General features: G+C 40.2%; 1 protein-coding gene across 1 annotated transcript in view; it reads left to right on the forward strand.

Annotated features, from left to right (window-relative positions):
* SMARCA1 (SWI/SNF related, matrix associated, actin dependent regulator of chromatin, subfamily a, member 1) overlaps positions 1 to 2,910 on the forward strand; it is a 25,801-nt gene extending 22,891 nt beyond the window's left edge. Inside the window, exons 22-23 of the mRNA XM_019618050.2 lie at positions 687 to 797; positions 1,476 to 2,910. Of these exons, the coding sequence (XP_019473595.2) occupies positions 687 to 797; positions 1,476 to 1,547 (183 nt within the window). The 3' untranslated portion in view covers positions 1,548 to 2,910. The remainder of the gene's footprint in view (positions 1 to 686; positions 798 to 1,475) is intronic.
* The last annotated feature ends 13,355 nt before the right edge of the window (positions 2,911 to 16,265 follow it).

Raw genomic sequence — 16,265 nt, forward strand, 5'->3', positions numbered from 1 at the left:
TTTGAGCAGGAAAGAAAAGCCAGTGGAGTTGCTGTTCCCAGTGTGCATAAAACATATCAGTAGTATGCACTTGTTCTGTATTTCATAAGAGATTTTATTTTCAGATGGGATACAAGAATCAAATGGATTTTTCTTTACCAAGCCAGCTTTTATTAACTGCAGTGCAAGTATTGTGGCAGTTGTACTGAAGAAATGTCATTTATAGTTTTAAAAAAAAAAAAGGACGTGTGATTTAATCTAGATTGCTTTCAGATGCCATGGAAGACTTACTGCTTACAAGTATTGAAGGCCTCCTACTTTCTGGGTGCTTTTTGACCAAAATTCAGCACTGGTTCTAGGCTTAAAGCTGCATAGGTCTTTGCTAGTTTGGAGCTCTGCAGTGTGTTCTCTCTTTGCAAAGAGATTCTGTGTGTCACAGCAAAGTAATGCTGAAGATGGTTTGGATTTCTTTTCTCTCTGTTTTAAAGATGTACCTTAAGACCTTTCTTTCTAAAATCTGGCAAAGTATGCTGGCAGGCAGTGTATTATTTGCTTCATCTGAACATGATGAAAGACTGGATCAGTCCTTAGAGGTGTTGGTTCAGAAGATAAAGCCAACTCTGTAAAAATGGAGTACTTTGGAATTCAAGAATTTCAGCTATTTTTGTAAATTAGTTTTATTTAGAACTTGTTTTCTGTTTCCTCAGGAGTTTCAGAGACGCTGCAATACTCTCATATCTTTAATAGAAAAAGAAAATATGGAAATAGAGGAAAAAGAAAGAGCTGAAAAGAAGAAAAGAGGAGCGAAAGTCACATCGGTATGTTGAGCAGCACCTTACTTCTAGTGGGGCTGAATGCCATTATGTCTTGTTAGAAAATGAAGATAATAGCATCTGATGGTTTCAAGTATATATCGTTAGTTGAGAGATTAAACAAATAGCTGTGTGTTAACAACTCCCCTAGATTTGATGTTGGTGTTCCCAATTCATACAACTTGGGTCTTTCCTTTTTTTCCTCAAAAGAGGCTTCAGTGTAAGTAACTGAGAACTAGTAAGAAAACAAAGCTCTTTGTTTTTTCCTACCTATTTGTATACATGATATATTGGCTCTAATTGAGTCTAAGGACTGTCATTGCTCCCTTTGTAGTAGTTTGTGGAGGAAGAAATAAGTAGTGTTCTGTTTATTTTAAAGGATTGTCATCTTTAAAGCCAGTAAAACACAAATCAAGGTCCTGATCTTACCTAATTTGTGGTGTATGGTATCTGTGCCATTGAGACCATTTTATGCAGGACTTAAGGAAAGCAGAAGGGGTGGCAGAATTCTGTCTGTGGCTAAGATTGTTTTATCACCCTGCTGATTTTGCCTGTAAAATTTGAATTGGAACTTATAATACATCAGTGTTGCTGATCTTTCTGATGAGTTAATGTACTGCCAAACAGCAATATGATGTCACCATTTCTATGAATTCATTAACTTTAAAATTTTCTCCTTTTTAGTCACAAAAGAGAAAAGCAGATCTGGCTGCTGAAAACTCTGGAAAGAAAGATGCTAAGAAAGTTAAATCGTGAACTTGAAAAATGAATTCAAAATGTAAAGCTGTCTCTTCTCTTCATCTACAAGTATTAATTGCCAACTTCTCTGTATTCATGGTACCCACCCACAAATCCCTTGGCTTAATTTTGCAATTTTGTATATTTTACAATGTCTTTCTTTACCTAGAATGTGTAGCTTTATATTTTATGCATTCCAGTATTTTTGTGTATTGTATTTTGTGAGTTCATGTCTTCAGCAAAATTGACTCAGTCCTTGTTTTTTTTTTTAAGCTTGTGCTGAGGTTTTAGCTTTTATATGTTTTATATGCTGCTGCTTTGAAAGAGGAACTAGATTCTATAGCTGTATTATTGTTGTTTCATATTTTAAATTTATATGGCTGTGGGAAAATAAAATTAAAATTATTTGAAGAGAAACATACTTCATCTTCGTTTTCCCTCCCCTCTTTTTGGCGTAGCCTCATTTAAAGTGAATGTTAAGGTTTGTATAATTGTGCCTTCATCATCAAACATTTTTTTTTTGAGTATATAGATAAGATCAGAAGCATGACAAAACAAAAAATCTAATGAAGCTGACGTCCTTGTTTGGTGTCAGAATTAAACGGTGTTTTTCTCAGAAGTACTCCGAAGGAAATGCTGCAGATAACTTTTGTTGTTGTTTTCCTAGTCACTGGTTTCTATTGGGCTGCATGTGTGCTTAAACACAGGGTGAAGTGTTTCCTGGAATGACCTCCAGATTAAACATTTTCTATGTCTAATGAATGGAAGTGTGCAACTAATAGCTTCCTTAAGTAGCAAACAAAATAATTCATCTTTTGGTTGGTAGGCTGCTCAGATATGATGCCTTGTGCTAGATGATCTGTTGCTGTAATTAGCTCTTATTTCTTTCTCCTTTTACCTTTGATTCAGCACGTCAGTCAGAAGCAATGGGGATATGCTATGGAGTGCTCCTTTTTAGTATTTCCATTTTAATGAGGGGATGAAAGTGTTGGATGTACCTTTTCTTGACTTTGTGAGAATGGCCTTTATTAAGCAGGTTCATAGTTCCTGCTCACCTTGGAGTCTCTGCCTTTCTCAGATAAGTAGAACAGTGACTGTGACATCTAATGTTTTACTTTAATCTTCTGTCTCTGATCTGGTGTTTAGTATGGACCTTGCCACAGCAACACATGACCTTATAACGTCAAGTCTAGATTAATGCAGTGTGCTTTACATGGTACCTTCCTTGAAGATGTGTAAATTTCTTCCAGTGCAGTTTGCTTCCTTCGTGAGTGGTTTGAGATGATAATGTTGCCTTGTATTTCATGCTTTTGTTGGCTACTTTCTTCTGAATTTTGTAAAACTTAAACTTTAATAAAAACTTACTGAGTTCTAGGACAAAGTTCTGTCTACATTTTTGTGTTAATTAAAATCTGTTGGAATGTATCTGAAGCTTTCTGGGATTAATGTCTGTATACTTAATGAATAATTACCAGTCTTTCCTGATGGTCTGCATAGAAGGTTTTGAACAACAGTGGGTGTGGTGGCTTGGCTGGGCACTTGGGAAGATACTGTTCTTTTGGCTTTATATTTCAGAATGGAGCTTTTGTTTGGGGATCAAGTCATTAATTGTTTGCCCTGGGCTTTTATGTGTAAGATTTGTAGCTTAAGAGAGTATTTATCTGTTGAGATCTGAGTTGAGAGCTGTGTCTAATGATGATGATGGGGCACAGCTTTCAGCCAGAAGACGAACGATGGGTGTCAGCATACTTTTAAGTGAGTATGCAACCACAGTGGGATAGAGTGCATGTGGAGAAGGATGGCTTTCCAAATAGTATCTGGTATCAGAGTAGTCAGCATCCTATTTTGTCCTTGGCAGGAGGACATCTAGTGTAATTATGGTCTGTAAATTGTTATGCAGCTACCTACATATAAATCACAAATCTCTGGAGCATTGCTATTAATAGAGGAAGATGCCTTATTTACATTTGCTTTTCAGCTCCTATGTCACTCAGTGACTTTATTGCCTGAAGTTATAAAAACGTGTATAAAGAGGAAGGAAAATAAACTGGAAAAGCCAAATTAATTTCTACTTATGTCAGCTAGGGGTAGAACCCCGTTCCTTTGCTACTATTTGGCGTAATCAGGTAATTTTTTTAATGCTTTAAGTCTTAAAATACATGAAGTCTGTTTTTCTGTTTATTGGAGATTAGCTTTATTACACTTGCATGTTCTTGTGTATCCAGTTTCTCTGTGTTATTTGCAAAGCATATGGGAAGTTTTAAAATGTCAATACCTCAACTTGTTCGTTTATGCAGATTTCTTGGTTTTGGTTACCTCAAATTAATACTGCTCCTTCAGTGATGTGATACAGTAGCTGTATAGCACAAGATCATGCAGTCCTTCTTTCAGATACTATCCTCGTGATCAGACACAGCTTCTCTTTTGATGAATGATAGATACTCCCAGGAAATATGTTATCTCTTACAGTCTGTGGTTCCTAGTTAAACCAAATTGCTGTTGAACAACATCCTTGAGAGCACTTGTATACTATATACTAGTTCCTCAGCATATTGAGTCTTCCTATTCATCATGTCCCACAGTGATAACTAAAGAAAATTGCTAACAGCTGCTGGTCAGGATTAAAGTAAAAATGGATCTTTTCCTTTTCTGTTCTTCTAGTTGTAGATATAACCACAGTATGTGCCTAGCAGAATCTAAATGATATGCTGCTGTGGTTCAAAAGTAGGTGGGCTGAAAGAAAGGAATCACTTAGTTTTAACTACTTTTATCTTAGATGAGGAATACTGCCTGTAAGAAATTTGTAAGCGCTGAATGTAGTGTCACACAAAGAACTCCTGAAAATTCTGGGCCTTCAGACAATTGGATAGTTGTTGAAGAAATATGATATGAAAGGTTTGAAAGGAATTTCTTGTCTCCTATTGAGTACACAACTAAAATTTGATGATGGTTGTGTTGAGGTTGAAGAAAGTAATGCAGCAATCATCTAGCACTTCTCAAAGTGCTCGTATCCTCCTTGGAGAGGGCTCAACAGCTCTGGTGTTTTCTTTCAGATACTCATTGTTTTCAAGTTATCCACCCTTTATTTTTGAGTTATGTTTGTGATGATAAACTTACATGGCTGAATCTTCTTTGTTTTTAACTCCTATTTCTCATAGTGACATCTAGAAGGAAGAGTTTTCTCCCTGCTAGTAATGTGAAACTGTCTGCAGGTACCATTTGAACAAGTAGCATCACTGTGCTAGAACAGATTTTTTTTTTCTTGTAAATTTGCATTGCTTCTTGGATTTATTGCTAATACTGGTTATGGTTTAAAAAGAAAAATGAATTAGTTTTCACTCCTTGATATCATAAGCAAAGGAATGCAGTATATCAGTATATGGAAGGCAATCGGAATCCATCTGAATGCCTGATGGAAGTAACTTCTTATGCATTTCCTACAGCACCTGCACTTTTGCTGTGTGCTGTCACAGCCCCTGGCCCTATCCGTAGGCTCTCACTGTGTGTGCCTCTTCCCCAGGTTCAGTGCTGGGATTAAGCATGTTCAGTGATCACAGATTTATACCAAAGCTACTGAAGGAAAAAAAAAAAAGGCCCAAGTAACAACAGCCAAAACCTATGAGGGCCTTACAGGTTGAAAAAGCATGGAATGTTTCAGCCAGCAGTAGTTTTAAAATATAAAATGACAGATGTGCAGACACTGACACTTGTGCTGATGTTGGGTTGGAAAGAGTTTATCTCTGTAGTTAGTATCTGTTAAGAACTGAAGATTGCTAAATTTTATGTCAGTTTATCTAGTCCATGTACTTCAAGCATGCATGTAAAAGCTTTACTCATCACAGTTAAAATGTTTGCTTTTAGTTTTTCCAAAAGAGTAGAATTGAACTTGGTTTGCATATTTTGAAACGTGTTAATTGCATTTGCATGCTATCCAACCTTAATAGGAGTAATATTTGCTGCCTCCAGGTTCAGTCTACAAAGGTAACTTCTGAACTTTTTAAAAACAAGATTTACGTTGTACGTAAAAAATCGATATGAACTTACGTCTTCTAGTAACTGCACTCTGGTGCTGCACTCTGGCCCATGCACTTGGGATACTGTTCAAAATAGTTTGGTTTATTTCCATTTCTATTGTACCTCTCAGAGCTTTCAGGCTATTACAGCTGAATACAAGGTGTGTGTATGGCTGTTCCACATCTGCTTTCAAACTCTAATTTCCAGTAATCTTAGTGTTAGTGTCTGTATTTTTGTGACAGCCTTACCTGTTGTTGTCTCAAAATATGTTGATACTTTAATAAAGTATGTTGCTGTTTTTCAGTTTTTTCTTACCTTTGGCGTGTTACTAAAATAAAATACTTTGGAGTTATGTCCACCTGACATAGAGTAGTAAGAACCAGGCATTGTATCACTGCAGCCTTTGATCACTAGTAGATGTGACTCCACAATCTCATTCCTCAGCTCAGTTTAGTGCCCAGCTGAGGATGATCTGTAGCTACTTCCTACTTCCATACTGTCTGTGTCTGTGAGCACTGTTGCCTATCATTTACAGAACATTTTGGAAGCAGTACTTGTTAAGTCTTCTGAAAAAACTGTTCAAATAAGAGGACTTGTAAAAGGAGCAGCTATGCTGTCTGCAGGTATAGTTGGTAGTTTCCCCTTATGGAGGAATAGAAAAAATTGGGGAAGGTCTATCCCACCTGGAGAGATATTAAACTGTTGTAATAAAATAGTTTAATGTTATAAACAAAGATTTCTGTAGTCATTCCTGATGAGAATGTTTCCATATCACTCTCTGCTATAGCAGTTGTGTGACCTATGTTTTTATAGGTGCTATGAGAATGCTTCTACTTGGGACTAGAGAAAGCAAATGGGGGGTGGGAGTCCCCATTTAAGCAGGGAAGCTTGAGGAATTTGGTGCTTTGCTTACAGGACTTTGAAGTCTGCTACAGTGCACAGAATCTGGAAAACAGCACAGGAGGGTTGAGGCAGGTGGAAAGGGGTGAGCAGCTGCAGCTGTAGGCACAGCTGGAAGAGCAGTGCTGGTTGGTGTTGTGATGTTTTCTCTTTGCTGTCACTCAGTGCCTGGGAAGGCCACCCTTCTCAGGGAACAGAACTTGTTGCTTCTATCTGGCAGTTTCATGCCTTAAGAAAACAGTGTGAAAAGTTACCTTCTTTTATTTTATCCATTGTTAATTAGTTGGATGCTGCCCAAGGCCACAAATTCTTCAGGATTGTTTTTTGAGTGCTTTCTTTGCCTTTTATTTTGTGATCTCTGCTGGGGAAAAGAACATTTGATTATGGAGTATTTTAAATCATAGCAATCCTAAGCCCTGCCACTAATGAGAAACTGTAGCTGAGATTTTGTGCCAGTAATGCCAAGTGCTGCATACCGGTGGCTTCGGAATTTCATGGAGCTTCTACACAATTCCAAGAGTATATCCGTTATGTTGGTGGTGAGTCATCTTTTCTAAATGAATGTGATACAACAGTTTGTTCAGGTAGCAACTGCATTATAGCTTAAGGTTCTCAAAGGAATTGGCTGTTATAAATTTTTAATTGTAATGCACCTTGAGGAACTGGTTATAAAACCATTATGGTACAACTAGTAACTATATTGGTAAACCGTAAACTTTTAATATTTATTAACTGTGTCAATAGCTGTATTTAGATACTTATGGATAGAACTTCAACTTTGCTAATTGCTTTTTTTTTCCTGTTTGAGCTCCCTGTTCATCAACTAATGCCTTTTTTTTTTAATGAACTCGTATTCTGTGGTAGTAGGCACAGTAAGAACTGTAGAATAATAGGAATTTATATTCAGCTCTTCACTGATATGGAATCCTGTCTTTTATTTATACAGAATATCTGAATAGATACTGTTCATGAAGTGCTCTTCTGAAAAAAATAGCTGCTCATTAGAGACTGATACACCTTATTCATTGACAACATTTGTTGCTGAGTGTTTTAATGTTGTTCAACAGATGGGGGGCCCCTGCCTCTATGTGTTGATGAATGTATGAATCACTCTGTGGGAGGGGCAAACTAGGACACTGATTTGGCATCTAATTTGAGTGATACCACTGATCAGTTAACTCATTCCAACCGTGTTTGACTTAAAAGCCTACTTTGGCTGCATGTGGGAAACTGCATGTACTCTATACTATCAACTGCTTCAGTCCTCCCCTCTAAATAAAACAAGATGATGTGGTGCCTGCCTCCTCTTTGCTGTGGTTGGAAATCCCTGGTGCCCTCACATGATTTTTAAATGAGGATTCATATTTTCATTCAGTACCTTGCTCCTCATCGCTGGAGGTTGTTGGCTGTCTGATTTCCTTGTGCTCTGCAGTTGACTGGTAGGAACATCCCTGGGTGCTACCACCCTTCTCAGAGCTGTTTGTAGCTCTCCTGCTTGGCATGTGTGACCTTGCCACAGCTAGAGTTCAAGCAGCCCTGAAGATCATCAGCTTATGCCAGGCTGTGCTGCTGATTGATGCTTTCGTGGCTGCAAAAATGGAATCATAGGATGGCTTGGGTTGAAAAGGACCTCAAAGATCATTTAGTTTCAAGCCCCCTGCCATGGGCAGGGTTGCCAACCACTAGGAGGAGAGGAGACACAAGTTGTAGGTTATTACTGTCACTTGAAATACTGCTTGGTGTTTGGATTGTAGGAGGTCAAGTCTCTGTAATGAACAGAGATGCATGAGTATGTGAGATGTGCTCAATAAAAATGTGCTTCTGCTTTGAGAGGAAGGTTTAGCATCCAAGCCTTAATTCAAATCCTGCTGGGCTGGCTGACATCATGGATATTTTCATGAGGAGGCTCCTTGGTAACCTGTCCAAATTAACAGATTGGGATCTTGGCAGGTTTCTGAGCTGTTATGAGGGCTGCTCTCACAGCGGGTCTCTCTGCTAACACTGGAAATGAAGAGGGAAAAGGTTGCAGCTTCAAAACAATTATCTGTGCTGGGAAACTTGGTGTGCAGTTATCTGGCAAGTAGTGGCAAAATCTGTTTTATTGGTTAAAAAAACTGTAATTTAAAGTAAAACTGCTGTAACTTGCTGCTGAGATTGTTATCTCAGTACTGAGGTGCTTTTGTTTAGATTTGTCTCAGCAAGGCCGTAGTCCCTCAATCCCCTCCCAGTTGGTCAGTCCTTACCAAACGTACCCGCAGTGCGCATGGATGCTGTCATGAGGGATGAGCTGGGTGGCCCTTCCTGCTCCAGGCCCACAGGTTTTCAACTTGAAGGGCTCTGCCTGCTTCAGCTCCTGGTGGATGTGGTGCTCCCTGTGCCCACCTGCTCTCGCCTGGAGCGGAGGCCTCTGCCAAAAAGCAGCATAAACATCCCAGCATCACTCAGTGTGCCGCAGGACTGGGCTTCAGTGACTTGCTGTTAGAGTTGTTGCTGGAATGAAAAACAAACAACACCTGCCCCTTTCAGAACAGTGTTTCAGCATCACTTCATAGCTTCTATGGGTATGTACTTCAGAAATGATTTTAATTATTTACGTTACGAAGCGATTTTAGTAGGCTTTGAAATTCACCTTTTGATGATTTCCATTGCTTGAATGCTCGTGTGGAAGAGGTACAAGAAATTTCTTTCGTTCAAACATCAGCCCTGGAGATTCAACATTTCCCTTCCATACTAAAAAAGAAACTTAATTTTTGCCTACTTGGTATTCTGTGATAATTAACTCCTCCATATGCTGTATCTTATTATTTTAAAGACCTGAAGATTTTGTGCTGGTAACAAAAGGAAAATCAATTTCAACAAATATAGTTGTTGCCGCCTTATTAAGTTACAGTACTCAATGCAAATTAATGTTTTGAATTTGTTATCAGTCAATAGGTGCAGTTATTGATTTGGGACTTATGAGGTAAAAAGTGAATAAATAAGCTTTTGATTTTTGTTTTTGTACCATGAGAACATGACCAAGTTTATGGAGCTGCAAGTTTTTTATTTTGTGGTGAATCAGCAACAGAATCAGAGACAACTTATTTTTTCAACACTGACTGACAGGTGTTCCATTTTAGGAGTGTATTCAGGGACCTGAAAAGTAAGAGTTGTCACCAGTCCTGATTCCTCTCCAGTCTTCTGTGGGAACTCATCTTGGGTACAATGCTTTTAAGTGCAGTTTTGTGTAGATGTGCTGGGTTGCAGGTGCTGGTAGAGCCATCACAGGCAGAGAGAATGACCATTTGGTGCCATCATATTTGCTCAAGCATTTCTTTATGGGGATCCTTACAAGCAGAAGCTTTGGATGAGTGAGAAATCAGCCAAAACAAACTGAAAAACAGGATGCAGATACATCATCAGATTTTCTGTTAATAAAAGCACCAACTACCGTACACAGTGGCAAAGCTTGTTCTCTGGTGCTCAGTGTTTTGTTTCAACAATAAAGGTGATTTGAATTGGAAAGGCAGGTACAATGGTGTTATAAAAAGACCGAATCTCTGGCAGAAGCAGAACACAGGCATCAGTTATTTGCTGTAAGATTTATGGTATTCTGTATGTTGGTAATTTACTTTTTTATTTTCTTTCTGCAGAGTTACATCCAACCCTAATGGTCTTTCTGTATTGACCGATTGCTGCAGTCACTTTGTTTAACAATCCCTATTCTACTCCGTTGATTTGTGTACAAGACACGTCTAATAAGGGCTCCCTAGAGCCAGACATTACCTAAAGCAAACGTTGCTGACTCTCAGATTTTGTACCAATCTCCATCATTCTGCATCAGATGCCTTGCTGCATGCTGCCCTCTCGTTCGTTTTCTGTTTGCAGAGTCACATAAACATTTATGTACTTTGTGGAGTGTTTGAGGTTTACCGTAGTCTTAGGTGCAGAGGCAGAAAATTAGGATTGTGGACAGTAAATAACTTGAAAACAGGAGCACAGTGTTATCGAGTTGTACTTTGTAAAGAAAATGGCTCTGTCTTCCATACGGATATTTTGAGATACAGAACTCTTTAGAAAAGTATGTTCGGTGGCATTCAACCATCCTGAGGTCTGCCTGATTTACTTAATGTTTACCTCCAGCTTTTTCAGTTCATCTGCCTTTAGAATCCTGTGCATGGGCTGGCTGCATCACTCTTGGGGAAAAAAAACGCATCTTTCATGCACAATTTTCTTGGTACTGTGTTGAAGGTAGGCTGTCTGAATGTGGTCAGTAAGTCTTCATAAGCACAGGAAACTAAAAGTAACATGCAGTTAATTACATCTATTAACAAAATAGATGGAAAATATTCTTCCCCCTCAACAGGGATTAAACCATTTCAGTAAGTTATTCCAGTGGCTTTGAGTGGTTGCTGTATTCCTTTGCTCATGCCTAGATGAAGTAGACTAGATGAGACAACCTAACCAGTCAGTCTGTCAGTCAGAGCCTGTCTGTGTGTGCCAAGAGTGCTGGAGAGTTAAGGAGAGCCTGCTTTGCAATTAATGCAGTACAGTGTGTTTGTGTTGACATACAGCTTTGATAAGACTGTCAGTGAATTACTACCTGCTTTTTTTAAAGCCATTCCTCAAGGAAGGATGGAGCCTGGAACCTAAGATGAGCAGCACTGCTAGCTTGCCTATGTACTCAGTTTATTTTTGATTTAGCTTAGAGGCCTTCTTTGGAGGGTTGCTATAGAAATGATTGTTCTCATTGGGAATTAGCTGTAGTAATAAAAGTTGTGGAATTACAGTATTTTTACTGCTCTCATGGATTCGGGTCAATGCCTTTAAAAATAGACCAGAAAGCAAGGAGAAGAGTTGATTGAAGACTTAGTACCCTTGATCAAATGGAAGCAGAACCTGGCTGGCAGGAAACCTATTAAAATAAAAGACAAAATAAGACAGACAGTTTTGTCAGATGGGGACCACATTCCTGCTGGGTATCTGCTATGATTGATGTGAATCCTCTGAAGTTGCTGGAGGTTATAAATAGTAGGTCCTCTGCAAAGACTGTGGGTTATGTCTGTATCTTAGATAGCTAGAAATAGATACAGATACCTTGTCAAAGACTCAGTGGCATCGTAAGGAGAAGTATATATGAACAGATATATCACAATACTGAGCTCAGTAGATGCTTCTCTTTCTGAAGCAAAGTTGGGGAGGGTATGTCTAAGGGTTGCTATATTTATCAAAGAGAAAAATGAAGACAACATCTTACAGTTTACTAGTCATCTAATAGTCATCAAAAAGACCACACAACTTTTAGTATGATGTTTTTTGTCAGCTTACATTTATCTGTTTGCTGAGAGCCATCTTACATCCTGTCTCATGCAGCTTGGCAAGTGCTATTGGCCTTCTAGTTAGCTTTTGGTACTACCTGGCCTCTTTTACCTTCTTGGCTCTGTTATTTTATGCATGGGACTTTTATTCTTCCTGTGTAGTGTCTACTGCCCTTGGCCTTGGCCAGGATTTGGGCTTCTTAAGGAAGAGACCCAAGAGCTGATCAATTCCTCTACATTGCAAGCACTGCTGCTCTAGTGTATGTGCTCTGCTCACCATTTATACTTGCTGCGCACGTAATGGAAGAATCATTGAATAGCCTGAGTTGGGAGGGAGACCTTTCCCACTTGTCTCTCTCTCCAGCCCCTTCCCTTCCTTTGAATGCCCTAATAGTTTTAATCTCTTCACGTTGCAGCATGTTGTACTCAGTATTCAAGATGGTACCAGTGCACAGCAGAGTGGGGCAGGCCCTTCCCTTGTCTGGCTGGCAGTGCTGGGCCTGGTGCACCCCAGGGTATGGTTGCCCTTCTGGCTGCCAGGGCATGCTGCTGGCCCAGATTCGATTTGCTGCCAACCAGGGCTGTCTTGGGGTTGGAGGGGGGGTGCTGGGCAGGCTGTGGGCACAGCCTGTGCTGGACCTTGGCTGAGCATGGAAGGCCAAAAAGGGGGGGGAGGAGGGCAGTGGTGGTTCCCCCTTCTCTAGGTACAGGGCAGCACTGAGGGACTGGAGAGGCCTTGACAACCCTCCTGCACATGGAACCCGTGTGGTTGTACACACAGAGCTCACAGGCAACGTGTGGCTGGCCAAGCTACAAACTTTGCACTCTGGTTGCCACTCTATCTCAGCAATTTTTGGCTGTTTAGAGCAGAAATGTTGAAGTGATGCAGAGTTTTCACAGGCTTCAGAGGTGTTCCCAGCATGCACAGAAATATCCAGAAATACCCGTGCGCCCATGGTGCACTTGTAGTTCCTCTGTGACAACAAGCTCCTTCCTCTGCAGCTTGCTCCCCTTCTCTCCTTGTCCACACCTGTCTGTGCTGTGTGCATCCTTTAGGGTTAGGATGGATATTGAGCTCTGCGTTACAATGCTGAGCGAAATGGGCTGCGATCTCGGCTGGGGTCTCTAGATGCTGCAGTAATTTTAATGAGACAGGTAATAAGATTCAGTGTTTGCAGCTTTTTCCCCGTTCTTTTCCCATTCATGTCTGTTCTCAGTACTCAGAGAAGCAGGGACATAGCTGAATAGAACAGTAAGTAATTGATTTGCTTCCTATTGAATAAGTGATGTGCTGGTGGAATGATTAATGAAGAAGAAATCACGAGTGACACAAAAATGGGGATAATCATTCCCTTGACAATTTTTTTTCTAGTTGAATTTAACTTTCTAGTGGGAAATAGTTTCACTAATTCAACAACACCACCCCATAAATAACTCATCATTTCCTGTAAATGTCAGGTAGGGAAATTTGTATTGAAGCACTGGGAAATGACACCTGTAAAAGAAACATTGCCACAAATAATGGGAAAATTGCAGATGTATTTTATACCTATCCTGAAAATCAAAAGGTCTCATAAATACAGTCTGTAAAAATGTCTGCGGAAGAGTTAACGTAACAGTACAAGCAATAAGCCTGACCTTTCAGTGTAATTTATTTTAGATTTGCTCAATCCTTTTTTATTAAAACTAGCACATCTGAAGCAGAATTAAATCCCATTATACCGACTCTGTGATTGTATCAATTTTTCTCTGCCATGGCACACTTTATTAAAAGTTACTTTGTTTCATATTGGCTAATGCAATCAGGGGAGTAAATGAGGTTTTGTGTTCTTCAGTAGAGAAAGAAGTGTGCGGTTTCTGTCCTTGACAGTAGTGTGAATTACCACGAGGCTGGGCTATATTCCAGCCTTACAGCCCCCGGTTCAGGCGTTTTGTCCCGGCACTTCTGCTGGGTGCTGGGAGGACACAAGTGTCCATCCTGCACCAGTCTGCTCTGGTCCTGGCCCTGCCTTACATGAGGCAGCAGCTTAACACAGGACTTAAAAGCAGTGTATGCATCTCTAAGGCCTTGGATTCACACTAACAGAGTTGCTGTGGAGTCTGGGATTTATGAGTTTTTCTGGGATTCATATCTGCTTCAGACCCCCAGGTACTGAATTCTGTTTCCCTAAATGAGAAATATCTTTGTTCCGGACCAGGAGATGTGCTCAGAAGTAACCTTTGTCTCCATTCCTTGTCTCCTGTCTTTTAGTGAAGCCTGTTTTTCATGCTGTTTGCTTGCTCTAGGAGCCAGCAGTTACTGAAGTGACGGTGCATTTGCTGCCCTTGTGTGGATTTTACCTGGCTGTTTTCTCCCATAGTTTCTTGCAGTGCAGAGTTAGGTTGGGACGTAAGGAGGGGATTTAGATGGAGCCAAGTATTTTCCAGGTTTAAAGCCTGCCAAGAGTTACATAACTGAATAAGGTCTCCTGCACTTTGGAGTATTTACTGCTTCTATTTAATGGACTGTTTAATATTTCAGTACAGACTTCTGTAGCTCAGCTGGGCATATTTCCACACTTATGGCATGTTTACAGTGAATAATAATAATGGACACAATTTACGTGTATGGCTTAATGCCCCCAAATCTGGTGCTATAAATTGTTATGTGTGGGCACCTGGGGCAAGAACCTTTACCCCATCTGCAGTTTGTTCTGTATAGCATTAGGGAGAGAGCTCGCAAATGTGAGCTTGCTTTTTGTTTCTTCTCCTTATTGTAGATGTGATCTGGTGTAGCCTCTCTTTCCCTCTCCCACGTAGATTGCACAGGGTAGGGAAGGAGGTATGGCTGGAGCTCCCCTGGAAGGACATGTCATTTGCAGAAGAGAATCAGAAAAGCCTCATAGCAACTCTTAGTTCTCTTGAGGATCACATTGCTGTGTGTCACTGAAGAAGCTGCTGAAGCCAGGAGCATGCAGCTGCATCTGCAGTCCCTGTGCAACACCTTCCCTTCTCTGCAAAGCGCCACGTCCAGCACAGCTCTACTTGGTGCCTGGCTGTGTCCTCAGCAGCCCTTATGGGAGCAGTGCTCCTCTCCCTCATTAAGACTGAATAGACTCAAGCTCTGGACTTCAAATGAGTTTTCCAATTTGGAAAAAATCAAGCAGCTTTCTGCCTTTAAAATACAAGTGTTATCTCACAGGAGTAAAAGCAACTTCGAATGTATATCAGGTACAGAATGAGGCCTCTAGGCAGTGTTATTGGTGGTGTAGGACTATGTACGGGACAAACGACTTACTACTTATTTCTGCCTGCCCACAGCTGACATTTCCAGGTGCAATGTGCCCTGTCTGGTGCATCTAGAAATGCACCAGAGCAGCCCACAGCCTCCTAGGTTTCAGGACTTAACGTTTCTTCAGCCAAACTCAAACATCTGCAAGTAGGGGAAAAAAAAGAGAAACTTTGGAGGGGAATTGCCTATTCACCACTGAATAAGATCTTGTTTCTAACAGGTTCTGTTTGGTATTAATTCTATCTTGAATGTTTGCTTAAAAATAACTAAATTCTGGCGACAAGAATTGAGCTGACAAGCCCTGATGCTGTGCAACTCTGTTTTGTTGCTGAGCAGCTGTATCACAGCCAGCTCAGGAGTGAATCTTCCATCACAGTTAGGGCACTCTTGGGAAGAGAGGGATCGCTGCTCACCATACTCACCCAATCCTTGGCCTCAGCTACTGCTCAGGCACTCACTAGTGATACCTGGAGTGAATGTGCACACACAAAACTCATTTCACATGGGCCACTGAACAACCATTAGACATGAAAAATGTTCCTACCCCCAGGCTGTGTTTGAACCAGTGACCTGGAGGTGCAATGTGCTGCACCTCCTGCAGCTGTGGAGCACTTTGGCTGCATCTAAAAGCAAATTAATCTGCCACACCATCATACTAATCCTGTTGTTAATCATTTTAAACTTTTTTTTTTTACAGATCAGCACAAACATAAATGAACTATTTGAGAAAATGTTTACACCGAGTTTCAAATGTCCAAATCTTTTTTGTCTGCTGGCTTACATTTTTCTGCATGTAAAGTCAATCATACTTTTGATCTGGACAACTTTTATATGAGTAAAAAGGTCGCCAACAGCAATTCTCTCTGATAATGTAGAATCTTCTACCAGGCAAGCTTCTTTTTCTTCTTTTTTTTTTCTTTCTCTTTAATTTAAAAGTAGAACAGATTAAAAAAAAAAAAAGTTATCCCCATAAATACCATACGCCCCTTCATGTTGTGGAGTTTCTGCTAGATATGGCAGCAGACAGACCCAGCTGTAATCCCAGTCACTGTGGGTGACTGAATCTCCAGTTCAGAATCTCTGGTTTCCTTTTGAGCAAGGGAAGAGCTGAGGAGGCAGGTAATTAGAAGTGCAACTGCAAACCAGCAGAAATCTTTATTATGACAGAAATCCTGACACTTTTAAGCTGTTTTGAACTCTTGGCACTCCACTAAATTCAACATAGACACATCAGTAGATTTGGTTTTATACTGG

The sequence above is a fragment of the Meleagris gallopavo genome, chromosome 9, assembly GCF_000146605.3.
Source record: "Meleagris gallopavo isolate NT-WF06-2002-E0010 breed Aviagen turkey brand Nicholas breeding stock chromosome 9, Turkey_5.1, whole genome shotgun sequence".
Classification (NCBI taxonomy): domain Eukaryota; kingdom Metazoa; phylum Chordata; class Aves; order Galliformes; family Phasianidae; genus Meleagris; species Meleagris gallopavo.